General features: G+C 37.1%; 1 protein-coding gene across 2 annotated transcripts; it reads left to right on the forward strand.

Moving 5' to 3' along the window:
- The first annotated feature begins 4 nt into the window (after nt 1-4).
- On the forward strand, nt 5-27,992 carry DCAF13 (DDB1 and CUL4 associated factor 13). Of its 2 annotated transcripts, XM_058698748.1 has the most exons (11): nt 6-327; nt 2,970-3,169; nt 3,748-3,855; nt 8,031-8,120; nt 9,828-9,983; nt 14,036-14,113; nt 16,195-16,277; nt 20,586-20,750; nt 25,597-25,732; nt 26,902-27,065; nt 27,765-27,992. In XM_058698748.1, the coding sequence occupies exons 1-11, from the start codon at nt 258-260 to the stop codon at nt 27,850-27,852; spliced, it is 1,338 nt and encodes a 445-aa protein (XP_058554731.1). In that variant the 5' UTR covers nt 6-257; the 3' UTR covers nt 27,853-27,992. The 2 variants fall into 2 exon arrangements, with proteins under 2 accessions (XP_058554730.1, XP_058554731.1); XM_058698747.1 differs by lacking the exons at nt 2,970-3,169; nt 3,748-3,855 and having other exon boundaries at nt 5-327.
- The last annotated feature ends 7 nt before the right edge of the window (nt 27,993-27,999 follow it).

Below are 27,999 nucleotides of genomic sequence, written 5' to 3' on the forward strand. Positions count from 1 at the left end.
GCCCCGCCCCCGTCCGCTGCCGTTTCTGGCCGAAGGAGGCGGACGCGAGAGTACGGCAGAGAAACGGCCTCAGACCAACCTTTGTCAGCAAAACTACGGCGCGCCGCAGAGTGCTGCGGAGGGGGCTGGCTTCCACTCCGTGGAAGTCACATGACAGGAAGTAGTCTAGAAGAAGCGGAAGTAGCATGTGCCGGAGGAGGCGGGGGTAACCCAAACTTGGAGGAAAGGCTCGGAGTCGGGCACACCTAGCAGCCAAAATGAAGGTGAAGATGCTGAGCCGGAACCCGGACAACTATGTCCGCGAAACCAAGCTGGACTTACAAAGAGGTGAGACAACTTAGGGAGTCACCAGCCTTCAGTCTGGACTCGGCTTCCACCGAGTAAAGCTGGGTGAAGACTGACGCTCCAGTCTCTTTCTTTCCCTGTTCCCTTTTGCCAAGGCAGACTTAGTGCAGATAAGGCCGTTGCGGGACTGGGTAGCAGGTAATTTCTCCTCAAGGCTCTTTTTGAAGAACTTTTTCTAGTGGTACGTGGGAAAGTTGGTTATGTCTGGAATACTTCCGCCTTCCCCCTTCCAGCGGCTGCTCTCCGATGTTTCTGGCTCCAGTTGTTGAGAAGTGGAACTTGAAAGCCAAACTCGTAGATTCAAGGGTTTGATAGGCTTCTTTAAATCTCTTTCGTCAAAATTACATACTTCTAAATGTGGAAGAGACAAAGGTGAAACTTAAAGCCATCAAGTTTTCTTAATGCTTGTGAAGAAGTTTGATGCGTGAATGGCTAAAATGAAATTAATAAGGCTTCTTTATTGATCTTATTTACTGGTCTGTTCCCCCATTAACATTCTGAATTATAGCGGATCGTATCTAAATGACAAGGGACCAACCACGTGTAAAGAGAATACCAGGTGCAAAGGCCTTCAGGCGGGAATAAAGATAAAGCATACGAGAAGGGCCGTGTCATCAGTTTGAGTAAGGGGGATAAACCATAGAAGATGAGGCTGGGACGATACTTTGTTATTTTGATTGAATAGTAGAGATTATCCAGCGTATACATGAATAATGCTGAGAGGGGAATATGTGGTCTCTTCTCACAAGATGTTTATGGGTTAAGTATCAAGGTAGTAATATTTCTAAAATGCAAATTAGGTTATGTCACCTGGACAAGACATCCTCCCTATTCCTTGAACGTCTGGTTCCATCTTCCTTTCACTAGTCACTACTTTTCTTGCAAGTAGCTTACATTTACTCTTGCAGATCTGAGTGCATTTCCGACATTTCTCTTTCAGGCTTCCTGTGGCACACACGCTTTCTCGGTCTACACTAGCTCCTTTCTCTGAACAACAGTCTTTCCATATTTATCTCCCGTGGTAGACCCTTCCATTTAAAGCACCCTTCTGTGCTTTTTATCACATATTTTCCTGCTGACATCAGAGTGTGTACGTATCACATTGTCTCATGATGATTATTTTGGTTATCTTTTTCATCACACTGAGTTTGCATAGAAGGGAAGAATCCGATTTGTTTCTATACCCACTGTGCCTAGACAGCACCTGGCACATAGTGGTTGCTTTGTAAGTTTATAAATGGAGGAATGAGTAAGTGATTGGCTGGTCATAGACTCTCCACATGAGGAGATTTTTAGTCATCTGATGTTATTAAGGGTCTTACTTTCTATAGTATCTTCCTATTTCTTTATAGTTTCTGATGGAAGTTTTAATAGCAAAATGGAAAAATAGAAGTATTGGAGCTTTGTGAAACATAAATCAAGGAAGACGTTTGTTACCTTTTTTTTTATTATTTCATTCTTATTTAGGTGTTATTTCCTTGTAAATTTTGACTGAATGTTAGATATAGTACCATTAACAGGGAGTCAGAAAAAAATGACAAGGTGAAGTTGTGGGGTAAGAAGATGCATTTACTTTTTTAATTTTTTATTATTTTTTAAATGTTTATTATTGAGAGACAGAGCATGAGCATGGGAGGGGCAGAGAGAGAGGGAGGCACAGAATCTGAAGCAGGCTCCAGGCTCTGAGCTGTCAGCGCAGAGCCCGACGCGGGACTCGAACTCACAAACTGCGAGATCATGACCTGAGCCAAAGCCGGACTCTTAACCCACTGAGCCGCCCAGGTGCCCCAAAGATGCACTTACTTTTAAACATTAAGCGTTTTTTAGACATGTGGGCTTAGAATTATTTCCTAAGCACAATTATTAACTGAGAACCTGTTTGGCAGCATAGCATAATAGTTAAGAACACCAATTCTGAAATCAGCCTGCTTTGGTTTGAATCCTGGCTTCATCATTTCATAGGCAAGTTACTTCTCTATGCCTCAATTTACCCATCAGTAAAATAAGAAATAGTAATAGGACTTAACCCATAGGGTCTGGATATTAAGTGAGTTAATATACAGTATTTGGAACTGTGCCTTGTACATCATAAACTGTTTTTTAAGTAAGTAAACACATGTGGGAAGTGTTCAGTAAATAGTAACTACAATCATAATCATAACACTGTGTGCCTATCAGAGTGATTAGCACTGGAGATGAGTTGTGTTTCCTGCCTCAAAAGGAACGTAGAGCTCAGTTGGGCAAACATTTATCATGCGTTTGTTTTGTGCCAGGCACTGTGCAACACATAAGGAGTAAAGTGAGGAATGTAGTGGAATCCCTATCCATGAAAGGTTTACAACGCAGTTAAAGAATGTAGTAAGACTTGTAAAAGGAAAAGCTGAGGGTATCTATAGGGTCTAATTATTCTGCAAGATGTATGCCTTCCATGTTTTTCCCGTAGTTTTTTACTGAAAGGTTTCTGAGTGAAAGGTCATCTATTTTTGTATTTTTCACAGTGCTAGGTATAGAACAGTGTTCCTAACAAAGGCTTATTGAATAGCAAATTGAATGATTACTTGAGGAAGGCCATAGGAAATATTAAAAGTGAACTGTTTTATTAAGAGGAGTCATTTTTATTTCAGTTCCAAGAAACTATGATCCTACCTTACATCCTTTTGAAGTCCCGCGAGAGTATGTAAGAGCTTTAAATGCTACCAAATTGGAACGGGTATTTGCAAAACCATTCCTTGCTTCCCTGGATGGTCACCGAGATGGAGTCAATTGCTTGGCAAAGCACCCAAAGAGCCTGGCTACTGTCCTTTCTGGGGCATGTGATGGAGAGGCAAGTGTCATTTCAAACACTGATATTTTAAATTAAAAATAGTTATGTTACAGATGTTCTTCAGTTTCGTGTTATGGTGGATTTTAATTGGTTCGATTTCATTTTTTTGTCCTATTTTCTGTTAATTCTCAAGAATGAATTATGTTTGAATTACTACAGTGGTTTCTCATCTAAACCTCAGAAATTAGAAGTGTAGCAGCCGAATGCTCAGTTTGACAGTAAACAATAAAGCATGTTTACAGTAGTAAACGTTTTGTGAGGGTTGTTTTTTTTTTTTCTCACAGAGGATGTTATTAATGATTCAACACTTATTTCCACTTTGGCAAGAAGAGAAAGCTTTGAAACACTTTAAATTAGAATCAACAAGAGTACTTAACAGATTGAATTTTCTGCTTGTTGATATACTTATCCATATGCACTGCAGTATTTTAAACTGGAGGATTTTGTTTTTAGCAGTCTGGTGGAGTGAGTCATAGCTTTTTCAGTGTTGAATTTATTTTTCTTGGAATGTAGTATGCCTCTGCCTGAACATTTTATGTTTATAGTTCACGGAAATTTCCTGGTATGCTCTATCATAGGTTAGAATTTGGAACTTGACTAAACGAAAATGTATCCGTACGATACAAGCCCATGAGGGTTTTGTACGAGGAATATGTACTCGCTTTTGTGGGACTTCTTTCTTTACTGTAAGTATGATGCAATTAAGTCATTAACTCTTTTCAACACGTGTAAGACTGATTTAATGTTTCCTGAGTTCCTTTATTCCATGAGGCGTTTGAAGTTTCACAACCCAAAATAAATTTTAAAACTTTGAAAAGTCCTCTTTTCTTTATGTATACTCCAGTCTTCTCCAAAGTTTTTGATCTTTTTAATAAATGATTACTTAACATGTTATTTAACTAACATTCCATAGAACATTGAGAAGTGGGATTAATGTAAGGTGAGGCTAGAAATATAGTTTGGTTTTCTCTGGAAGATTTTTAGGGTTGGGAATCAGTAATTTCTATTTTGTCAGATAGTAAATTATTGAAGGATTTGTGCGTGTGGTTAAGATACACATGAGGTACAGTTTATATTCTAATCATTTTTAAGGGTACATTTCAGTGGCATTAAGTACATTCACATTACTAAGCAACCGTCACCACTTTTTCATCTTCCGAAAACTGAAACTCTGTACTTACAAAGCAGTAACTCCTTATTCCCCTCTGCCTCCAGCCTTTGGTAACCACTATCATACTTTCTGTCTCTATGACTATTTTAAGTACCTCACATAAGTGGAATTAAATAATAGCTGCCCTTTTGTGTCTGGCTTATTTCACTTACCATAATGTCTTCATCCATGTTGTAGCAGGTATCAGAATTTCTTTCTTTTTTAAGATGGAATAACATTCTATTATACATATATACCACATTTTGTTTATCCACCTGTCAGTGGACATTTAGGTTGTCTCCACCTTTTGGCTTTTATGAATAATGATACTATAAACATTGGCCTACAAATATCTGCTCAATTTCACTGAAAGTTTTATAATAGGAATGACAGAATCTAAGCTGTGCTTTGAGATAATTAATTTGACAGCAGTAAGTGATCAGTTTACAGGCTGTTTTAATAATTTGAGTAAGCAATAAGGAATCCGTGCTGGGGAGGGAAAATCATAGAAAGTAGTTGTTAGGTTTAAAAACATTTTGGAGGTTTGACAGACTTGACAACTGAGGGGTGCTTAGGAAGATTGCTCTTCCTTCCAGAAATGGAGAAGTCAGGAGTGTCAGAAACTTTAGAGGAGGAGAGTGGGAATGGGAAGGATATGGTATGATGGATGAACTGGACTGCAGTGGCCTATTTGAGTGAAGAGGTCTGTCAGACCCTTCTAGATAAAGGTCTGGAGTTCAGGAAGGAAGTCAGAACTAAACTTGGTCTCATCAATACAGGAATAATGATTAAGGCCATGGAATGGTATTATTAGGGAAAAGTGGCAGGGAAAATACAGACATACAGAAATGTCAGAGAAATAGCCTTGGGGAAAGCCTGCCTCTAGGAAGTGGGAGAACTCTGGGAGTAGCCAGAAAGCTAGAAGAGCCTGGAAATGAGCTTAATGTCCCAGGAGGAAAGGGTCGTTGGTTGTGTGAACTACTACAAAGAATGATGAGGATGAAGGCAAAGAAATGTTTTAGAAACATGAACCTATAAAAAATAGTTAAAGGTCCCGTAATTCTAATCTTTCAGTTTTCACACTGTCGGCAATTTGGTGTCTATGCTTTCAGAAGTTCTGACATGTGTATATGTATATGTATGGCACTTGATGTATATATACACACTAACCAGCCCTGTAAATCTTGAGTAGCATGCTGGCTGCCAGGGCCAGATGGAAAGGAGTAGTGAAGGGAAGAGATGACTTCTGGGAAAGCTTTAAATATTTGAAAGTGTTGTGTGAAAGAAGAAGTGGACTTTGTGTTGTTCTATGTAGCAGCATTAAGAATAGGTGTTAATGTTAAAAGTTTTGGTTTTGGTGTAGGGAGAAACTTACTTGCTGTCAAAAACCAAAATAAGCTACTTCGCAGGAAATTCAGGTGCTTTTCACTAAAGGGCTTTACACAAGCTTTATGACCCTGTATACCATATGTTGTAGAAGGAATTGCATGGGAAGTTGGAGCAAACTGACCACAGCTACCATCCAGTTAGTTATTCTTCTGAATATATCGATTAGTTTAATATCCCAGAGGATTTACTGGCTGGGTTTTTTTTGTGTTTTTTTTCTTTTTTTTTTTTTTTTGAGTGCCTAAAATGAGTAAAGGGTGAAAGATGTTTCATATTCATTATTTACTCCCTTTCTTCAGATATCTTAAAGTAATGTTTGCTTAGGGATAAGACCTGTGAAAACTGCTTGCTGGCAGAATTTCAGCACTTAGTGTTTCAAAAAATGTTTATGTTGCAAAAGGTAAATCTTTATTACCTAAATTTCATAATATCTACTATACCCCAATTTGTAGCACCAATAGGTCTTTCTTTAGCTTACTCAGCCTTGAGATAAGATATTCTGGCCAGGCACATATTGTTTGGCTCCTCATTTCTACAAAATGTTATTAAACCTTTCTCAGGATTGATGATTTGCTAAGACTTGTACTCAATAGATTGTATAGAGTAGCTTAGTCAATTACAAGGAAATTCGGTCTTGAGCTTGTGGACGCTGTGAGAAGCTTGGTTGAAAGAAACAGTTTTTAGAGTGGGAATTCTCAATAACAGTTTATCTTGTCTTCCATAAATACTAATATTCCATTGGGTCAAGCCAGATTAGCCAAGACCCCGGTGCCTAAATTACATTTTACTAGCTCTCGGTAGAATTGGCTTTCCAGAATTAAGGTTTTGGTCTGATGCCAGTAGCTCAGATTCAGGTTGTTAAATAAGATACTGCCTTATTAAATACTTTTTTCTATTATAAGGATGTTAAGGATTCTGTTAGCATCCTCAACAAAAGAAATTCCTATTTGACCTTAGTACCAAAACTTCTCTCCTAATTACCCTTCTATTCTGATATCATGGGCACTATGAATTGTTTTGCAGGAAGGGTTTCCCTTTTGAATTTGCTGTAAGGAAAGAGCTAAATTTATATTCTCTCATACTTAAATACATATTTTTGTTAATATTTTTATTTAAGAAGTAGATGTAGATTGCATATAACATAAACGTAAAAAATGAGAAAGTTAACGTATCCTGTATTTCTGCTTTTTGGGAAAACTAGTGGTTTGGTGTATATATACAATTGTTTATACCCTACGTATGATTATTTTATGTTTTTAATCCCAAATTAAGTTATATTGTGCATTCTGTTTTGCAGATTAGTTTTTACTTAATATCTTGAATATATCTACCACATACCCAAGTCTAAGTTACCATTGTTACCTTGCTGTGATTGGGCTAAGACACCAACGCCCTACTCCTCATGGCTTTTTCACCATCTGCGTAACTGTCAGTTCAGTGAAAAGGCAAACGATGTCTTTACAATATCATGAAAATAGTTTTGACCTTGTGGACCCCTGAAAAATTCTCAAGCTCCTTCAGAGGTCTGCATTTCATGGCTTGAAAACCAGTGAGTTGATGGTTTTTGGAATCTTATGTCATGCAAAGAAGTACTTTACCCATGCCAAGGTTAAAAAAATGACTTCTCTTTAGTATCTTTATATTTTGTATTTAATTTTTTACATTTAAAATTATGTGGAATTTTATTTTTATTTCTTTAAGGCTTTTTAAAACTTTTTTTTAAATGGTTTTAGAGAGAGAGAGTGCACACGCACGCTTGTGAGTGTGAACAAGCAGGGGAGGGGCAGAGAGAGAGGGAGAGAGAGAATCCCAAGCACTGTCAGCACAGAACCTGATGCAGGGTTGAACTCCTGAACCGTGAGATCATGATCTGAACTGAAATCATGAATCAGAAACTTAACCAACTGAGCCACCCAGGCACCCCTGGAATTTTATGTTTATGTCACGTATCAGATTGGTTCAAACTTTTTAATGAGTAACATGATATCAAAATACCATTTTATTATAATTCATTTTTCTTCCTAATTTGAAATGCCATCTTTTTTACAGTATGCTTTTTTTTTTTTTTGCCAAACTTATGACCTTTGTTCGTGCTCTCCTTCTGCTCTACTCACACTGTCTTATTTTAATTTTATGTACTGTATGTATTTGTCACAAATCTTTACTATAACATTTTGGGATATTAACGTATAGGTAAATACAATACTGGAAGTATACGGGATGTGCATTTTTTAAAATAGAGATGTTTATCATTTGATGTATATGTTAGCATGTTTACAGTTTATAACAGTTGTCCATTATCATCTTAATAATAAATGTTTCTAGGTTGGTGATGACAAAACTGTGAAGCAGTGGAAAATGGATGGACCAGGCTATGGAGAAGAGGAGGAACCGTTGCATACAATATTAGGAAAGGTACAAAAAAAAAATTGACTTATATTTGCTTATTAAAATTCTTCTCTTTTACTAAAATTATTTCAGAATTTTAATTTGAAAAAAAGATGTAAATGAGACTTGAGCCTGCAGTAATTGACCTATTTTAAGCAATATTTAATGCAGTTTAAGGTCCTTTGTAGCTGAAGAATTTGAATGGTTCTTTGGTGTTCATTGTATTGGGTTCAGTTTCTGTGTTTAGCTAAAGGATGCGGTGAAACATTTTCTGTGGCAAGTCCATGGGAGAAAATCTATACGAAAAATAATGCTTCAGATTCTCTCTGATTTATGTTGTAGATCTTATACAAAACTCAGAATGTCTTACTTGAAAGAACCCCTTAGGCAGTGAAGAGGTATTATAATGTGGTGCTTTTCTTATAAATCTCATTGATATTTCTTACAACATTATTCTGCAAATCAGGCGATATGGTTTAGTTATAGCTTAAGTGTAATTCAGATCATATGGCCTACCTGTGTTTTATAATGTTTACATTTTGATACTAAGCAAACTTCTAAAGTTCGATTTAATCTTGAAATATATGCATTTTAAAAATCAGTTTGCCGGGGCGCCTGGGTGGCGCAGTCGGTTAAGCGTCCGACTTCAGCCAGGTCACGATCTCGCGGTCCGTGAGTTTGAGCCCCGCGTCAGGCTCTGGGCTGATGGCTCGGAGCCTGGACCCTGTTTCCGATTCTGTGTCTCCCTCTCTCTCTGCCCCTCCCCCGTTCATGCTCTGTCTCTCTCTGTCCCAAAAATAAATAAAAAACGTTGAAAAAAAAAATTAAAAAAAAAAAAAAAATCAGTTTGCCATTTCAGTATCATGTTGGTATATATTTAAGTTTTGCTCTTCAGATTGTTTTTAAAGGCACATAGAGGTGGGACATGAGTATACGATGGAAATAATTGGCAAATCAGTAATTCCTAAAACAAAATTGGTTTCCCTCTTGTAAAATGTCTTTTCTCCAGGAGTTCCAAATATTTTTGAAATATTTCATCTTAACCTCTATATTTGTGGTAGTGGGGATTAAATCTTACTATGGAAAAGTTTGTCAGACTTGCCTTCATAAATAACAATTGGAAGCCTGCAGATGCTGCTAAGAGTTCTTAAAAGCCTAAAGTATTGGCTAAATATTTCCCTCTTATTTGCTTTGCAAACATTTTTTTACCACATAGTACAAAGACAAATTTTAATCTGGCCCTGAATAGATCTTTTAAGTGGATATCAAAATTTATGACATTTTATTGATTTTAACAATATTAGCATCCACCCTTGCCAGCTTTATTCCTCCCCCTAAATTTTAATCCAGTTGTTGGTTTCTGTTTTTCTGCCTGGGAATCAGTACTTCACGTGTTAAATGTGGAACTAAGTGTATTAGACCTTACCTTTGCATTTCATTAATTGGTTCCAGCCAAGGTCCTTCAAATACCCAGTGATGATTTAAGGATTACTTCGGTGATAAGTATTTAAATTTAAATACATCCCCTGTTAATGTTTTTTCCAGAAGGTATGATAAGAATCCTCACCTTTTATGGTACTGTTTCCTCCTTTAAGGAAAGGCTTCGAAGAAGTTTCTTTGTAAATAGGGACTTTTTCTTAAAAAAAAAAAAAAAAAATGAGAGTATTATTTAAAATATGTAGATTTGAAATGTTAATGATAAATCCATTTATAACAACATCTTTGCTTTTAAAGACAGTATATACAGGGATTGATCATCACTGGAAGGAAGCTGTTTTTGCCACATGTGGACAGCAAGTAGACATTTGGGATGAACAAAGAACAAGTCCTATATGTTCAATGACCTGGGGATTCGACAGTATAAGCAGTGTTAAATTTAACCCGATTGAGGTAATGCTTCTTTTTGAAATATGTTCTGCTTACTCTTTCCTTATTTAATAATTTTAGCTCTGTTTAGGAAACTTTTGAGTGTGTGTTATAAGAATTTTTTTTTTTTTTTTTTAATCTTAATGGGCTTCTGGCATTTGGTTAGTTCTCCAGATTGTACCTGAGTTCTGATACCTTTGGTCAGATCTTGACGTGTTTGCCCACTTTATACACCATTACACCAGTGTTATACTCCGTTACAGGAGGGTGTGTGCATGTGCTCATAAGCAAGTTCTGGTGAAACTTCAGTTTTACTCATGCCTTCAAAACTCATGTTCCACAGATTACATCATTGTACCTTTGGGAAAATGTTCATTTCTTAATTCTCTTCAAGGTCAGAAGAAGCATTTGGCATTGTTTTCTCTTGTAAGTGACGAGGGCACTAATGGTTTATAGTAATGATTACTATCCTGCATGATGATAGTTCATTTTTCTTTGCTCAGAAGTCTCATATGATGATTCCTAAGTCCTTCCAGGTCTAAGGAAAGAGTTGGAGATTAACCACTACTTATTGGTTATTCAGGTCTGAATTTAGGAAAGGAGGCTGCCCTAAAGCCTAGATTAATCTAGCCTTTGGACTTCAGACCTTTCCATGAGCTATTTCTGAATACGTAACAATAGGTAAACTCATTGTCCAGAAGACTCAGTAAAGATGCCTTTTCCCCCGCAGAAAAAAAAGGAAATTGCTTCATGTATAGCTAATCTTAGAATTTAGTAGGAAATTAGCACATTAGATGGTATGTTAGATGGTATTAAAGAATAAATAACCTGATATGTAAGTTTTCTACTCTCAGACACCCGAGCTGGTAAAGTGGAAGAAAGAAGTCAAAGTAGCAGGGTATAAAATTGTTTGTATGAAGTCTTGGAACGTGAGATGCTGTAGTTTGATGAGAGTTTGGCCTTGTGGTGCTGCTGAGAAGTCATACCGTCAGAGGACACCCTTCCTGCCCTGAGCATATACCTTTCTGCACACTTCTGAGAGAGTCTACAGGTGTAGAGCAGGGGTTGGCAAACTATGGTTCGTGAGCCCACTGTCTGTTTTTATAAATCAAGTTTTGTTAGAACACAGCCATACCCTTTTGTTTACATATTGCTTGTAGCTGCCTTTCTGCTATGACAGCAGAATGACCCGTGAGGTCTAAAGTATTTGCTGTCTGGTCCTTTACAGAAAACGTTTGCTGATCGTTAGTCCAGAGTATTTATCAGTACTATATCTTTTTCACTCCATCGTCTTTTGGTTGTAGAAGTGAGATATGGCCTGAAGTGCAAGTCAGCTTTGCAGAGCCAGGCCAAGGTGACAATAGACAGAAGCAGGTGGCGACAAACACAAGCCATTTTTAGGAACATTTTGTGTCCTACTTGGTGTGGAGCTAAACTGGAAATGTATTTGGTGCTGGTGTACCTTGGCATTGACCTTATACAAGTCACACTCCTTCTCTATATTTGTTTCTTTATTTTTAAAATGAGATTAATTAGATCTTTCAGTATACATTTTAGGTTTGTCATGAGGGTAAAACGTGATAAAAATGTGAATATTTTTTAAAGATGCTACCCAAATTTAAGATGATGTTACTACTATTAAAAAAATAAACAGAACAGAGATATTGATTTCTACTTCTGCGAGGGATAAACAGTATCTTGCTTGTCTATTTTGGTGAACACCTGTGTCAGAAGAGCTGATGATTAATTCCAAAATCATAATTAGTTATTAGTGATGACATAGTGACCATGTTTTTCAAACTTGCCTGTATAACAGCTATATTTGTTCAGCCATGCGGTTTTATTTATTTTTTCTTTAAATTACCCTTATGAACTGACTTAGTGGTAGAAACAAATGGTATGCTTGTCTCTCATCCTATACTAAACTTAATGGGAAGGGGATGTGGCTGTAAACAAATGGAGTATATTTGTCTCCTCTAATCATTAATAATTAATTTCCTGTTAAAATATTGAAGCCTAGCATTTTGATAAAGCCAAAAATTTTATGCTGAGTATTACCACATTTTATAGTGTAAAAGTCGACTTTCAGTCTAGGTAGAATTTTTTGCTTTGCTCAGATTAAGGTCTCATAAACTTTTAGAAATGGAACCTAGTCAGACCTTGGTTTCTTGAGAAACCAAGAAAAGTTGAAAGGAGTCACTAACTAGGGGAAAGTCTCTGAGGAAGTGATTTAAAAAGGAAGGTTTTGGAAAGGACTGAGTTCATGGTTGTAGCATTAGCTTTACGATGTTTTATTTGAGCTGTGTACACACACAGAGTAGGAGTTAGCTGGTCATGCGACTGTGCAGTAAATAACTCTTCTTGTTCCTCCTACACTTATAGTAGGAAGTGATAGGCAGAAGCCAAGAGTTATGTCAGGAACCATGGGTAAGGAGGCCTGGTGGGACTCAGGCCCTGCTGGTAGGTAGGGGACTTGATTTCATATAATGCCAAGGGTCAGTTATATCAGCACCTTCAATACTACTATGACTGACTTATAAACGTTTGAAACATCTTGAAACAATTGGACAAAGAATAGGCCTAGTTTATACAAAGTTAATGAACATGAGGAAATGTTTACTGAAAAGCACTAGTCTATATAATTAGGAAATATTGCCATACAGAAATGAACTTCTAAATGCCACTACTTAATGCTTCCAGTTGCAGTGAAATGGACATATTTCCACACTGCAGTGTATATTGATACAGCTCTTTGGAAAACAATTAGTCCTAAACATCAAAAGCCATAAAATTATTCATGCTTTTGTTTAAAAATTTTTTTAGGTGTATTTATTTATTTATATTTTATTTTATTTTTGAGAGAGAGAGAAAATGAGCAGGGGAGGGACAGAGAGAGAGGGGTGGGTAGAGAATCCAAAGCAGGCTCTGCACTGACAGCAGAGAGCCCAGTGTGGGGATCAAACTCCAAACCGGAAGATCATGACCTGAGTTGAAGTAGGACATTTAACCCACTGAACCACCCAGGTGCCCTATATTTATTTATTTTTTGAGAGAGAGAGAACAGGTAAGCAAGTGGGGGAGGGGGGGCAGTGAGAGAGGAAGAGAGAGAGAAACCCAGGAATTCTCCACACTGTCAGTACAGAGCCTGATGCAAGGCTCAGACTCAGAAACCTTGATACCATGACCTGACCCAAGATCAAGAGTCGGATGTTTAACCAACTGAGCCACCCAGGCACCCCTGTTCATACTTTTTTTTTTTTTTAAGGTTTATTTATTTTTGAGAGAGGGAGTGTGAGTGGGGGAGGAGCAGAGAAAGACGGAGACAGAATCAGAAGCAGGCTCCAAGCTCTGAGCTGTCAGCACAGAGCCCAGCGTAGGGCTCAAACTCACGGTGAGATCATGACCTGAGCCAGTCGGACACTCAACCGACTGAGCCACCCAGGCACCCCAATACTTTTTGATTCAGTAATCCACTACTGAAATTTTAACCTTATAAAAAGAAGAATTGGCGTTTATGAAAATGTTATCTGAAGTGTTATTGGTAATACTGAAAAATAGGAAATAGGTCTAAGTTGAAGAATGGATAAATAAAATGTGTTCAGTTGTAAAAAAGAACACAGATTTATCTGTACACTGCAACACTACCTTGTAAAATATACACAGGGGCATTTAGCAGTGAAAATACTTGACTTGGGGTGCCTGGGTGGCTCAAGTCGGTTAAGCAACCAACTTCGGCTAAGGTCATGATCACATGATTCATGAGTTTGAGTCCCGCTTTGGGCTCTGTACTGATAGCTCAGAGCCTGGAGCCTGCTTCGGATTCCATGTCTCCCTCTCTGTCTTCCCCTCTCCCCCAACTCACACTCTCTCTTTCTCAAAACTAAAATAAATAAAAAGAAGGTACTTAACTAAGGTTGCTGAGATTGAGTGATTCATTGTACTCTCTTAAAATGGACTTTAATGTTATAAATTTGTATCTTAAACATTAAGGGTAATTGAATCATTTGTTCATTGAATGGACATGGTTTGCTGCCAAGCTTGGCTTTTAACTGGAGATGGTTGTACTTATTTTTCAGACATTTCTCTTGGGAAGTTGTGCTTCTGATAGGAATATAGTACTATATGACATGAGGCAAGCTACTCCCCTGAAAAAGGTGAGTTTCAGTTTCTTTTCTGCTTTTACAATTGTTAATGTGTTCTTCTATGGAGTGAGTAACAAAAAATATGGAACAAATGTTTTTCTCTTAATTAAATTTTTTTTCATATGTTTTTAGAAGCCAAAGTGATCATAATGGCATTCTCTCAGGTGCCTGTTCCTTTTTAGAGACCCTTACATTTTCACTAGGTATTGTATCCTAGTTATCTTTGTATTTTCTTTAATGCCAGGAAGTTTTAGGTATCTAATTCAGACTTAACAGAGTTCAAAGTTCTTTTTAAAAAAATTTTTTTTAGTGTTCATTCATTTTTGAGAGACAGAGCCAGAGCGTGAGTGGGGGAGAGGCAGAGAGAGGGAGGCACAGAATCCAAAGCAGGCTCCAGGCTCTGATCTGTCAGCACAGAGCCTGATGCTGGGCTCGAACTCACAAACTGCGAGATCATGACCTGAGTTGGATGCTTAACCGATTCAGCCACTCAGGTGCCCCACTGAGTTCAAACTTTTTAAGTGTTGCATCCCATTACTTCACACACCATGATTATCATATGATACGTATAGTATTCTGTTCCAGAACATTTTGCAACTGACTCACATAACCAGCTTTATTTGTTTAATTACATGCTGTTTTATTTAGATAAATAATATCTTGTCCAAGGTGGCAGATTTCCCAGCAGTCATTCTAGGACTTAGATATCAAAGCTAATACAACCTTAAACTGATTATCGACAGAGAAATGTATTGTCAGTAAAGAGAAGAGTGCCATTGTAAGTACGTATAAAGTTGATTTCAGGTGCTCCAAATCTGAGGGTGCAGAAGGGCCTAGACACCATTCATGTGCCATGAGGCCATTGTGATAATCCACATGGAAAAGAAATGCTTTTAATATTTTTGTTGTTCCTAAACCATTTTCACAACATGTAATAAATTCCAAAATATTAGAAGTGGAGTACATTCCTTAAAGTTTCAACTATATAAATATGATCATCTTTCCAAATTACCGCTTTAATCATTTCACTCCTTCATGATGATCTAGTGGGCACATCTCACGTGAACTTTGAGACCTTTAGACCTTGAGCAGGTAGCTTAATCTTTGTTTCTCCTATAAAATGATGATATTAATAATTACTTTCCAGCACATTGGTGAAAATAAGACATGGTATTTTAAACATTTAACAGAATGCTAAGATGAAATCTAGTGTGATAAGTAGTAGTTTCTGCCTCCTCTGCCCTTCATTCTCTGTTTTTTAATGGCGTTCCATAACTTTAGGTTGAAGAAAAGAACTATAGCCTGGTTTTCAAGGCCTTCCAAATCTGGTCCCTATTTGCATTCTATTTGTTTGTTTCAGTCAGTAAGAGAACATTTAAATAGGGGTTGTCATAGGCAGGTCACCTTGATGGATGCAGAGATGCTATTTTTTATTCTTTGTTCTGTATACTAGGCTATCATTGTTTCTTCTATTTTTTCCTCTCCTCAATGTACTAGATCTCAACCAGGGGTGTCTTTTTAAAAATGTGGGAGAGGCATTATAGAGACTGGCATTTAGTGGACAGGTGCCTGAGAGGCTAAACATCTACAGTGGACAGTTACACACAACACACGATCATCCTGCTCAGAATGCTAGCAGTGTTCTTGTTGAGAAACACTAATATACTGTTCCTTCACAGGTCAGCTCAAGTCGTGCTTCTCTTTTGAAACCTTTCTTCTCCTCTTAAACCCTAAAGTCATTAATTTTGCCCCCAATTTGATACTTGATCATTTACTGTTTCTTTGTTAATATTTTAGTATTTCTTATGTATATCTCCTTTTCCTGACTAAACTCAATAATAAGTTATTTGAGGTTGAGGGACCATTAAGTAGTTTTATATTTTTCAGTATCTACTACTCTGTGTACTCAGGAAACAATTATTGATTGATTTCCTTTCCTATTGCATGGAGCTGAGTACTGTGCACATGATGGGTGTTTGCTAAATATGTGCTTAAATCAGTGAAAAAGAAGGAAAAGAAATGAAGTGGGAGATTTATCCATTTGAGAGGGAATTGATTTCATAGTAATGGGTTACTGTATTCTTCCCTTCCAGGTCATCTTAGATATGAGAACAAACACAATTTGTTGGAACCCTATGGAAGCTTTCATTTTTACTGCAGCAAATGAAGATTACAAGTAAGTTTTCTTCTTTTTATAACTTGCTTATTTCTATCAGAAATGGCTCAGTTGGATAAATCATACTAATGAAATATGTTTTCATAGGTAGTAGTTCTTGATATACAGGTAGAAAATGGTCATTTGTTTCGCTCAAAAGTATATATATTTCCCAAATTGGGGAAGAACTTGTTAGAAAAAAAAATTGAGTTTTCAAAATGATACAGACCAGGAACAGAAAACTGATCTGAAGACCAAATCCTGTCTGCTGCCTGTTTTCGTAAATACTTTTATTGGAATATAACTGTGTTCATTTATGTATTGAATATGGGTCCTTTTGTGCCATAGTGCCTTAGTTGAGTGGTTGCAGAAGCAGCCATGTGGCTCACAAAGTTGAAAATATGTATAATCTGGCCCTTTCTAGAAAAAATTGGCTGCTTTCTGCTTTACACCATGCAAATAATGACTGAACCATACATGTTTTAATAGAAACTAAAAATATTTGCCTACAGGGGTACCTGGGTGATTCCGTTGGTTAATAAGCATTTGACTCTTGGTTTCAGCTCAGGTCATGGTTTGTGGGATCCAGCCCCACATCAAGCTCTGAGATGACAGCATAGAACCTGCTTCGGATTCTCTCTTTGTCTGTGTGTCTGTGTGTCTGTCTCTCTCTCTCTCTCTCTCTCTCTCTCTCTCTCTCTCTCTCTCTGTCCCTCCCTGTCCCTCCCTGTCCCTCCCCTGCTCTTCCTCCCTCTTTCTGTTTCTCTCTTTCTCTCAAAATAAACATTAAAAAAAATATTTACCTATAAAATCTGTAGCTCTTCACAAAGTTGATGCTCATGTAGTCATGTATCAGCATCACTATTACTTCAGCAAGACAAAAGGAAAAATACAGTTTCAATTTTTACCCTAACATTTACAGATAGGCTATTCTATGACTCCACGTAAAGGTGACTTAGCCTTACGTTTTTGACCTAGATGGAATTTTATGATCCCTATGTATCGCCTTAAAACTTATCAAGGCATTTCACATTGGCTGTCTTATGTTATCTTTTCAGTATCCCTGTAAGGGAGGTAGGACATGTATGTTATCCCCTTTTTAGAGATGAAGATGTTAAAGCTGGGAGTTTAATCTTAGGGAGGAAAAAGTGTCTTTTCTTTTCTTTCTTTTTTTTTTTTTTTTTAAATCCAAAGCGTGTGTTGTAGTGTAATGCTTGTGGTAGATTCTTAACACATGTTTTTTTGAGAAGTTGGAAGTTTCTCATTGGATTGAACTTTAGATCTTCTATATTTAAGTTCTTTGTTCTTTCCACTATTATTATTTGTGAAAACATAAATTAGCTCAGAAATAGGATTTATTACACGATGTTTTAGTGGTACCAACTAAAAACATCTATTATGGTTTTCTGTACTCAAACTCAGTGGAATTCTCATTAGCAAGGAATATCAAACCAAATTAATTGAAGCTCTTTTAGCCTTTATCAACATTTTGAAATTAAATGGCCTCATTCCAGTTAAAAGAAATAATATAATATTTTGCTGACCAGCCTTATTAAGGTTTCTGAAGTTTGTTCTAATTAGCTATTTTGGCAAGATACCTTTTTTACAGACCCCTGGACTTTCTCCATTCTTGCCTTGGAAAGAATTTCATATAGCACCTGAAACAAAGAGCACATCGCTTATAAGGGGTGACTGTTTGACTACTATAATTGCTCTTACTTGAAAGTGATCTTGCCATAGTATATATTTTTTATATTTTCTTTCTTTTATTGCCTGCTAAATAGTCTAATGATTCTGAATTCGAAACGCAAGTTGAAGTCTAGACCCAACCAGTAACTGCTGTAGAAATTTGGAGTAGGCATGTAAACTAACTTGTGCCATAGTCTCATCATCTATAAGATAATAGAGTTGAAATAGATGATCCCTAAAGAATCCTATAACACCAAACTTTGTGTATGTAAACATTGTCTATCCAAATGGATTCATTTGCTTAGATTTTGAATAAGTTCTTAACATTTTTCTTGGGTAGAGATTAAAACAGAATTTACTAAAAAAACAGAATATGCTGAAACAAAGCAAAGCTGGTTGACAACCACTGCTCCAGAGAAGGAAAATAAACAAAGCAGTTGTCAACTCAGAAGTGTAACCTCAGAGATCAGTATGACATTGGCTGACAATCCTGTGGTATGTTAGGGTATTTAAAGTTTATTTGAGAGAGAGGGGGAGAGAGAGAGAGGGAGAGAGAGAGAGAGAGAGAGAGAGAGAGAGAGAATATCCCAAGTAGGTATTGGGATACTCAAGAGGCTGACAGCATGGAGCCCAATGCAGAGCTAGACCTGTGAGATCATGACCTGAGCTGAACTCAAGAGTAGGCCATTAAACTGACTGAGCCACCTGGCACTATGGTTGAGAGATTTAAAAAAGAACAATGACTTGTCTCTTGAGAATTTTATGTTATTGGGGATATTTTGTCAGTAGCATGAGTGACTTCTCGCAACAATTGTGTTAAAAAAATATTCTTTTTGAAGTGTTACATCAATTTTTTTTTTTAAATTTTTATTTAACCTTTATTTATTTTTGAGACAGAGAGAGACAGAGCATGAACGGGGGAGGGTCAGAGAGAGAGAGAGACACAGAATCTGAAACAGGCTCCAGGCTCTGAGCTGTGAGCACAGAGCCCGACGCGGGGCTCGAACTCATGGACCACAAGATCACGACCTGAGCTGAAGTCGGACGCTTAACCGACTGAGCCACCCAGGCGCCCCATTGAAGTGTTACATCAATTTTTTAAACATTTTGATATAATATTGGGCTTATTTAAAAGTTGGAAAAATGGTATGTGGTAGCCAGCTTCCCTTAATGTTAACATCTTATGTAACCATAATGGAATTAGGAAAACCAAGAAATTAATATTGGTACAATACTATAAACACAGACTTTATTCCATCACTAGTCATTCCATTAATATTCTTTGTCCATTCTAGGATCCAGTGCAGGATCCCACACTGCATTTGATTGTCATGTCTCCTTTGCTCAGTTTGTGACTGTTCTCAATCCCCCCCATCTTTTATGACCTTAGTACTTTTGAAAAGGATTTACTTGTCAATTATCTTGTAGACTGTCCTTAATTTGGGCTTACTGATGTTTTCTCATTATTTAGATTGAGATTTTGCATGTTTTGCAAGAATACTACAAAACTGATGTGTCCTTCTTGGTTCATCACTTTGGGGTACATGATGTCACTCTAATTACCGGTGGTGTTAATCTTGATCACTTAGGGTGGTATCTGCCAAGTTTCTGCATTGTAAAGTTACTATGTTTTTCCTTCTGTAATTCACATTTATCTTTGGGGAGATACTTTGAAATTATGTAGATATCCTGTTTCTCCTCATACTTTTGCTCAGTAATCTTAGCATCTTGAAGTGTTTTGATATTTGGAACTTGACTACAGTAATGCTCTGTTATTATTGTCTGTTGTGCATGTTGGCTCATTTGAAGCATTATTCTTTTAGCTATTGATTAAGGGTGTTTAAATCTTGAAAATCATGATTTTTTTTTTCTAACCAACCGTGCATATAGTTTTCTAATTTTAGTATGCCCTTTGGAAAAGCCATGGTCACTCTTACATATCACTAATAAAAGCAGAACTTTATTGGAAATGTTTTGTCAACTTAAAAATCTTAAAAGTGCTCTTGATTTTGGATTTAGTAATTTACTTATAGGAATTTGTCCAGATTTAATTAAGTCTGTTCCACTCAAAGACTGAATTTCAAAAATTCAAATACTGGTATTTCATTGAAATATTATTTAAAATTGAAAGTTGGAAATTTTTTATTAACAAATTATAAGCAAATGTATTTAAATAAATTTTTAAATAATTATGTTCTTTTAGCTTATTTAAATAATATGTGACCATAAGTGCTTATAATATGCTACATGAAATATGAGACTACAGAGCTTTATACAATATTATCAATTTTGTTAAAAGTATGTGTTTAAATATTAGCATGGTGAAAAGCTTAGACGTAATTACATGGCACTAACTGATATTCTCTGGGCGGTAGAATTAAAGGTAGGTTTTGTACTCTGTACTTTTTTGAAAGTTTCACATTTTCTACAATGAGATTTATGTTTATGAAGATAAAAGTGTTTAAGTGTAATCTTAAGGAATAAGAAGAACTGGTAGTATTTTTCCCAATCCCTTAGCTTCCATGTAAAGAGGCTGTATATTTAGATGTGCGTAACTTGGCTAATGGTCTTAGTTTCATTAGTACCACATATGCTTCTTTGTAGACACTTGTATGAAATAATTTAAAAATTCTTTTACAGCTTGTATACTTTCGATATGCGTGCACTGGACACTCCTGTAATGGTACATATGGATCATGTATCTGCGGTGCTTGATGTGGATTATTCTCCCACTGGGAAAGAGTTTGTGTCTGCTAGTTTTGATAAATCTATTCGAATCTTTCCTGTGGACAAAAGTAGAAGCAGGTATGTGACTACCAATAAGCCATTTGTTTGATTTTTTTCTTGTCTTCATCATCAGTCCTTTATCTTTTTTGAAAGGTTATTTGGTTATGTGTATAGGGTAGAATTCAACCCAGGTATTGTGACTTGGGATACCAGCTTGCACTGTGTCATCTATGGGCAAAAAGCCTACTGGGCAATTTCTTTCATGGAATAGAAAACCTAATTTCCTGTGTAAGATAATAGCCTCTTGTATAGTGTGCTGTGGTTTACAAAGCACTTTCATGCATATTCTTGTTCTTTGGTAATGCTTTATATGTGTTGGGGAAGCATATGCAAAGCAAAACCCAATTAAGCTGGAGGAAATTTCCCCATAAAAAATGGTAATTAGGGAGCCTAGCTGGCTCCACGCAACTCATGATCTCAGGGTCATGAGTTTGGGCCTCATGTTGGGCATAGAGATTACTTAAAAATTGTTTTGTTTTAAATGATAATTAAGATGCACCTAGGTAGCTCAGTCAGTGTCCTGCTCTTGATTTTGGCTTAGGTCATGTTCCCATGGTTCATGGGATCGAGCCCCGCATCAGGCTGCACAATGACTGCACGGAGCCTGCTTGGGATTCTATCACCCTCCCTCCCTCCCTCCGTCTCTCTCTTTCTCTCTCACCCCCCTCCCCCACTCACACACACATGCATGCTTTCTAAAATAAAGTTGTAAAAAAATGATAAAGTAGTATAGTGGTGTTGCTCACATGTGAAGGTATGACTGTCTGCATTTTGATACAATAATAATATTGATACTAAGATTTAAAATTAATCCAAGTGAACGTTCTCTCCAAAATAGCATATAAATATATATATACAGCACATGCATACATAGACATCTATACGTATACTTGATTGAGTGTCCTACTCTTGCTTAGTGGAATTCAAGCTCAGTAGGGAGAAGATGGACTTGCTGAAAGATAACAGAGTGATTGGAGGTAGGAAAGGAAAGGAGAGGAGTGATGGAATCTGGGAGAGGAAAGAAGACAGAACGTGTGTAATGAGGGTGGGAGCTGATGGTTTGTGCCAGGGGACAGCAACGTGGAGCTGGCAGAGCAGTTTACCCAGCTTCGTAAAGATTGATGGTAGCAGAGTTGTTCGGGGATCCTTCCTTGACTTAAAAAAAAAATCTAGAGACTATTCACTTTGGTGTTGTAATGACACAGTCTGGAGAAGTCTCACCATTTTAGTGCAGTGATGAGAATTTTGATCACTACTTCCGCTGATAACTAGCCTAGCTTCTACAGTGCTGAAGCTTTTGGAGTCTTTTGAAAGAATGACGTTCATTTTCAGAGGCATGTTGTGTCCTTCTCCTGATTCACCGTTGTTCTGTTCCAGCAGGGTCAGCACTAGGACGCATCTGAGTGAGGTGCCTCGGTGCAGAATTCAAGGAGGTACTGGTTGTTAGGGGTGTGCAGGTGCCAGCCCCACATCTGTACTGCACCTGCTTCACCTTAGTCCCGGCCTTGTTTCCGAAACAAAAGATCTTTCAGATAGCGCCTCCTGACAGTCCCGCAACTCATCCACACCTTTTTCGGTGATAGCCAGCCTGCTTTGTTTAACTCTTTGGTGTTTTTACTTGTGATAGTTGCATCTTTCTACCCTGTAATTTGTGGGGTCCATACTGATTCCTCACCCTTTTGGTATCGTTGATTACTAGCGTATCATTGTCATCATCATTGTGTACCTGATTAAAAAGGTGCTTGGGGGCGCCTGGGTGGCTCAGTTGGTTGAGTGTCAGACTCTCGATTTTGGCTTAGGTCATGATTCCCCAGGATCGTGCAGCCCGGCGCTGGGCTCAGCGCTGAGGTGTGGAGCCTGCTTAGGATTCTCTCTCCCCACCTCTGCCCCTCTCCCCTGTTTGCTTGCTCTCTCTCTCTCTCTCTCTCTCTCTCTCTTTAAAAAAAAAAAAAAAAAAAAAAAATTAAAAAAAGATGCCTGAATCAAAAGCATATCGACTAGAGTGTTGTGATGATTTTGATCTTCACTCCATCCTCTCCACTGTAGAACTCCTGGTGTTGGTTTCCGTATGGCTGTTGCCTCATTTACAACTTGATATTCTGCAGACTGTCATGAATGGTTTGTTGGGATTATTCAGTCAGGCCCAAGGCAGGGCCGATAGTTTCTATTCTTACATCCCTAGAAGATACCAAGAAGCAAGGGAATGTGGCCTTCCATTATTTTCTTTGCATCAGAACCTCCAAAGGTGGTAGGACAATACTTTTCTAACATGATGAATAAGCAGGCACAAAGAATGGGAAAAGAACAAGAAAGACAAAGAGCATTGAGGATGTTTAGACACCTATGATCTCAAGGCCCTTGCAGATGAGTTCAAGCTGAATTATTGCAAAGCCACTGTGGGCAGCCAAATGTAGGTCTGTCTAAAAAGCTCAAGTAATTCCAAACTTGTATGGAGTAAGGAATTATGCCCCATTTCCAGGGAATTGTCTGTCTGCTGATGTCGTTTGGAGATTTTTGTAATCACAGTGGTAGTATATGCTACTTGATGGATTTAGATGTACGTGGTATTTCCCCTGACCTTTGTCTTCATCTGCTTAAAAGCTAGTTTGAGTTAATTCTGCGGTCTGCTCTATCTGGTTCATTACAAACCCTCAAATAACATAGCTAGTGCTTTGAAGAATCTTTATTTTTAAAATGTTTTTCTTTGAAAGACCTTAAAATGGTTAAAGTGTATTTTTAAAGTAAACTTTTAATAGATTATTAAAAGCTACAGGTAAGTCAGTATTTGAAATCAGGCTTTTTCCCCCCCAAAGTTTATTTTACTTATTTTGAGAGAGAGAGCAAGTAGGGGAGGGGCAGAGAGAGAGAGAGGGAGAGAGAGAATCCCAAACAGGCTCCGTGCCGTTGGCACAGCGCCCAACACGGGACTTGGGGCTTGATCTCATGAACTGTGAGATCATAACCTGGGCCCAAACCGAGAGTCGGATGCTTAACTGACTGAGCCACCCAGGTGCCCTAAAATTAGGCTTCTGTTGGGATTTCATTCAATATTTACTAAGCAAACAAGTAAATGACTGGCATTCACATGGATTTTTTTTTTTTTTTTTTTTTTTTTTGAGAGAGAGAGGGAGACGCAGAACTTGAAGCAGGCTCCAGGCTCTGCATTTATCAGCATGCGGTGCTTGAACTCACAAACTGTGAGATCATGACCTGAGCTGAAGTTGGATGCTTAACTGACTGAGCCACCCAGGCACCCCTCACATGGCATAATTTGACTGTATACTAAAGAATATAAGTTTTTAAAATGTATTTATCTCCTAACAGTATCACATTTAGTGAGCTTCGTAAACATGCATAAACAAATCTAGAAAAGCTCTGCATAGTTTACCATTAAAGAGGATCTATTTTGGTTAAGTAATTAATCACTAGATTTGACTGGTCTAATACATGAAGAGATTATTTTTAATGGTTACTGAAGCCTGATTGAATTTTCTATCGTTTAAATTCATTATATTGCTAATGAAAAAAGGAGCCTCTTAAATAGGTGAGATTATGAGAACTGAATCTTATAAAAGCAGAGCATTGGAAGGAGAAGAAAAAGTCTATCTCCTCTAGTTTTCATTTTCATAGGATATTCTTTCTAACCGTCTTTCCCCTTTCAGAAATAGATTTCTTAGGGTTTCTGTATATGTTCACTCAAGTGCTTAAAACATTTCCGTTAGAAACAGTGTAAAAAACTAGTTTTGTGAGTGTATTTCAGATATTTTTTATAAATCTGGATTCTGTTTAGTCTGGTCATCATGTATGAGTATTCTTTTTTTGTGCAGAGTATGCTGAGTTTGTTTCCTTTCTCACTCATCTGCGTTTTGAATCATCTAACCCAGATGTGGAAAATTCATTTCTTCAAAAGCCTCTATTTTTCCTGACCTTGTCTTTTACTTGTTTTTTAATGCTCTCTCAACACTTCCCAATATAGTGTCTTCTGTGAATTCACTTAGCGTGTTTCACAGCCTTTCCAGATAGGTATGATATTTTACATCTCCATTTATTAAATGATTCTTAACTCATCAGACACTTCTGTAACCCTCCCTTTCTGTTCACACATGGAAATCATCTACTCTTACTTCATTTAAGTGAGGTTTTTAAACAATTTAACCAAAACAGAAATCAGACATTAGGCTCAGCGTATAAGGATGTGCTCTTTGAATGCCATTGCATTTATTTTATTTTGCAGTAAAATGGGGGGGAAAAGTGATTGTTTACCCGCATTGATTTGGAAGGAGGGAGATAATTGATTTCTTATTTAAAAAAAAAATTTTTTTTTAATGTTTGTTTTTGAGAGAGAGAGAGAGAGAGAGAGATACAGAGCTCGAGAGGGGGAGGGCCAGAGAGAGAGACACAGAATCTGAAGCAGGCTCCAGGCTCCGAGCTGTCAGCACAGAGCCTGATGCGGGGCTTGAACTCACCAACCGCGAGATCATGACCTGAGGTGAAGTCGGACGCTTAACCAACTGAGCCATGCAGGCGCCCCTGATTTCTTATTTTTAAAAAGCTGTAGCTCAGCATATTTTACTTGTGTTATCAGTCTTCAGTAATTTTGTGAACTTCTCCAGGCATCTAGTTTTGCTTAGTTTATATTTATTTTTCTTATTGGATTGTAATTTCTCTGAGGACAAGAATTTTTTTTCTAACTCCTTAGCACAGAACCTTGTTATATTAGTTCAATAAAGGTACATAAAAATTAATTTGAATTTCCCTTTTATATTCTCTTCAGACTCAAAAATGCTACCCAGATACTTGATGGGCAGTGGTTAAAGAAACTCTGTATCACAATCCTAATTTTACCTTAATTCCTCTTCTGTAGGGAAGTCTATCACACAAAGAGAATGCAACATGTTATCTGTGTAAAATGGACTTCTGACAGCAAATATATTATGTGTGGATCTGATGAAATGAACATTCGTCTGTGGAAAGCTAATGCTTCTGAAAAGTTGGGTGTGGTAAGAGATCCCATTTTCTTTCATTGTCGTAAAGCTAGTTTCTAATTTAGTGGGTATGATTATATTGTAAGAATTTATTTGAAGTACTTTATTTTGATCAAACTGGCATAGTTGTGATAAAAAGAAGTGTTAGCAACAAAACAGACAAGGCTGCATTGAGATTTACTTTTTTCATGTTACAGGCACCTCAAAGACCTTTGTTAATTCAAATGTTTGGTAATATTTGAGCCTTCTTGATTCTTTGTTTTTTCCTTGAAATGAGGAGAGAAGGTGTAGAGACTTAGAAGGTTAGAACTGAGAATGCCTATTCTGTTAAAGGAATAGTAATCAGGCGCATCAAATGCTTCAAGTCCCTGTGAGGTCTTTTAATATCAAAGACAGTGAAATGCTAACTTCAAAAAAAATACAGAAAGCTTCAGACTATAAAAAAAAAGATTGAAAGAAGCAATAACAAATATTATCATTGGCTAGCTGTCTCTGGGTTATGGGGTTATGGTTGGCTTTTGTTTTGTTTTTGATGTTTTTCTAAATGTTTCATGTTTAATATTAGAAACATTCAGAGTGTTTATATCAGCAACAAATACTGAGTTTAAAAAGGAAAGTTTAAGCGTGAGTTATTTTCTCCGTAGCTCCAACAGGAAAATCACGATATGATAAACGGCTCTTAAAGACAATTTTATTTTAGGTTTAATGATTGGGAAGTATTATACTATGCCTAGTTTTCAATTCATTGTAAGTTCCTTTAAATCATATCATCCTTAACATTGTTAAATGAAGCCTTATTATTATAGAATTGAATGCTTTTTTTTTTCCTGTGTTCAGAAGTTATTTTCACCCCCCCAGAATGTTGAGCGATTAACTTAGGTGCTTTTTCTATGTTATTCATGTCTAGAGAAGGTCCAATTCAGTGGTCCACACAGCCCTATTTCCTCAGCACTGATGTTGTCACTTGGTGGCATCTGTCTACATTGTACATACTGCCCAAAAGGAAATTCAGTGTTAGCAGAGATGATATTTCTAACCTGACCTCGTAAAGGGTAGAATTACATTGGCAATTTCGGTTGCCTGTCCTAGAAGTTTAATTTTTGTAGGAAAGGGTGCTTCCTAGGTTTGTTATTTGAAGAAAAACAACACGGCATTCATTGAATTATCAAAATACATTTTTCCAGCTTACATCACGAGAAAAAGCAGCCAAAGATTATAACCAGAAATTGAAAGAGAAATTTCAACATCATCCTCATATAAAACGCATTGCTCGTCACCGACATCTACCAAAATCCATCTACAGTCAGATTCAGGAACAGCGCATCATGAAGGAAGCTCGTCGACGAAAGTATGATTTGGGGCATTTGATTCTATTTCAGTACCCTTTTCTAACTTCCTCCTCTCGTCTCACCGAAAATAAACCAAACCCTGCCTTTCGAGGGAATAGTTGATGTTATGCATTAGAGATGTTTTTGAACACTTCCCTGAGCTTTTATTTTTATTTTTTTTCTTTTTCCTGGTAGAAGGAAGAAGCAATGATTATCAGAGAATTTTCATTACCTAGTTTTGAAATTATGTTGAAAGGGCAACCAGTAAAACTGAATTCCATCAAAATAAGAAAGCATTTCTGCTCATACTAGAGACACTTGTAAATCATGTTTTAAAAAATGATTTCTAATGAAGCTGTAATTAAGAGGTATTATATATTTTCCAAGTTAAAGAATGCAGAGAACTCATAGCACCATTTCTTAAATAAAAATTTTCTAATATGCTTCATTATAGAATTGTGGATCTAAAGCAGAGCTCCCACCACCAATTTCCTCGTAGAATTATAGAAAGGACACTGTTATATAATAAGAGAAGCAATTAAATAAGTTAACAGAAGTTGATATCTAGGTACTTTTTACCCAGTCTGATTGTGAAAACATTTTTTTTCAGCAGGGATTTTTTTAGTGAAAGAAAAGACTGATTTTTCTGAGACAGTTTTTTTTGGTTAAGGTGATTTCTCATAAGCTTGCTTACATATGTATATTTTGTTTATTTCTAGGGAAGTGAATCGTCTCAAACATAGCAAGCCTGGATCTGTATCGATTGTGTCGGAGAAGAAGAAACACATAGTGGCAGTTGTGAAATAACACTTGGTATTCCTACGTTCCTGATACATGATGATTTGTTACACTTTGATTTGCAAATGTAAATAAAAATACTGGCTCTAGAATAATAACGAACAGTTCAGTTACATGTGTAGAGGAAGTAAAAACTGTCCTGAAAGGTGGCCTGGT

The sequence above is a fragment of the Neofelis nebulosa genome, chromosome 14 (assembly GCF_028018385.1).
Source record: "Neofelis nebulosa isolate mNeoNeb1 chromosome 14, mNeoNeb1.pri, whole genome shotgun sequence".
Taxonomy (NCBI): domain Eukaryota; kingdom Metazoa; phylum Chordata; class Mammalia; order Carnivora; family Felidae; genus Neofelis; species Neofelis nebulosa.

Excerpts from the sequence above, each read along its gene's own strand:
- DCAF13 (XM_058698748.1), top strand. The coding sequence starts at position 258 with ATGAAGGTGAAGATGCTGAGCCGGAACCCGGACAACTATGTCCGCGAA. Across the intron at positions 3,170-3,747 it reads CTGGGGCATGTGATGGAGAG|GTTAGAATTTGGAACTTGAC; the intron begins GCAAGTGTCATT and ends GCTCTATCATAG. Across the intron at positions 14,114-16,194 it reads AAGCTACTCCCCTGAAAAAG|GTCATCTTAGATATGAGAAC; the intron begins GTGAGTTTCAGT and ends CTTCCCTTCCAG.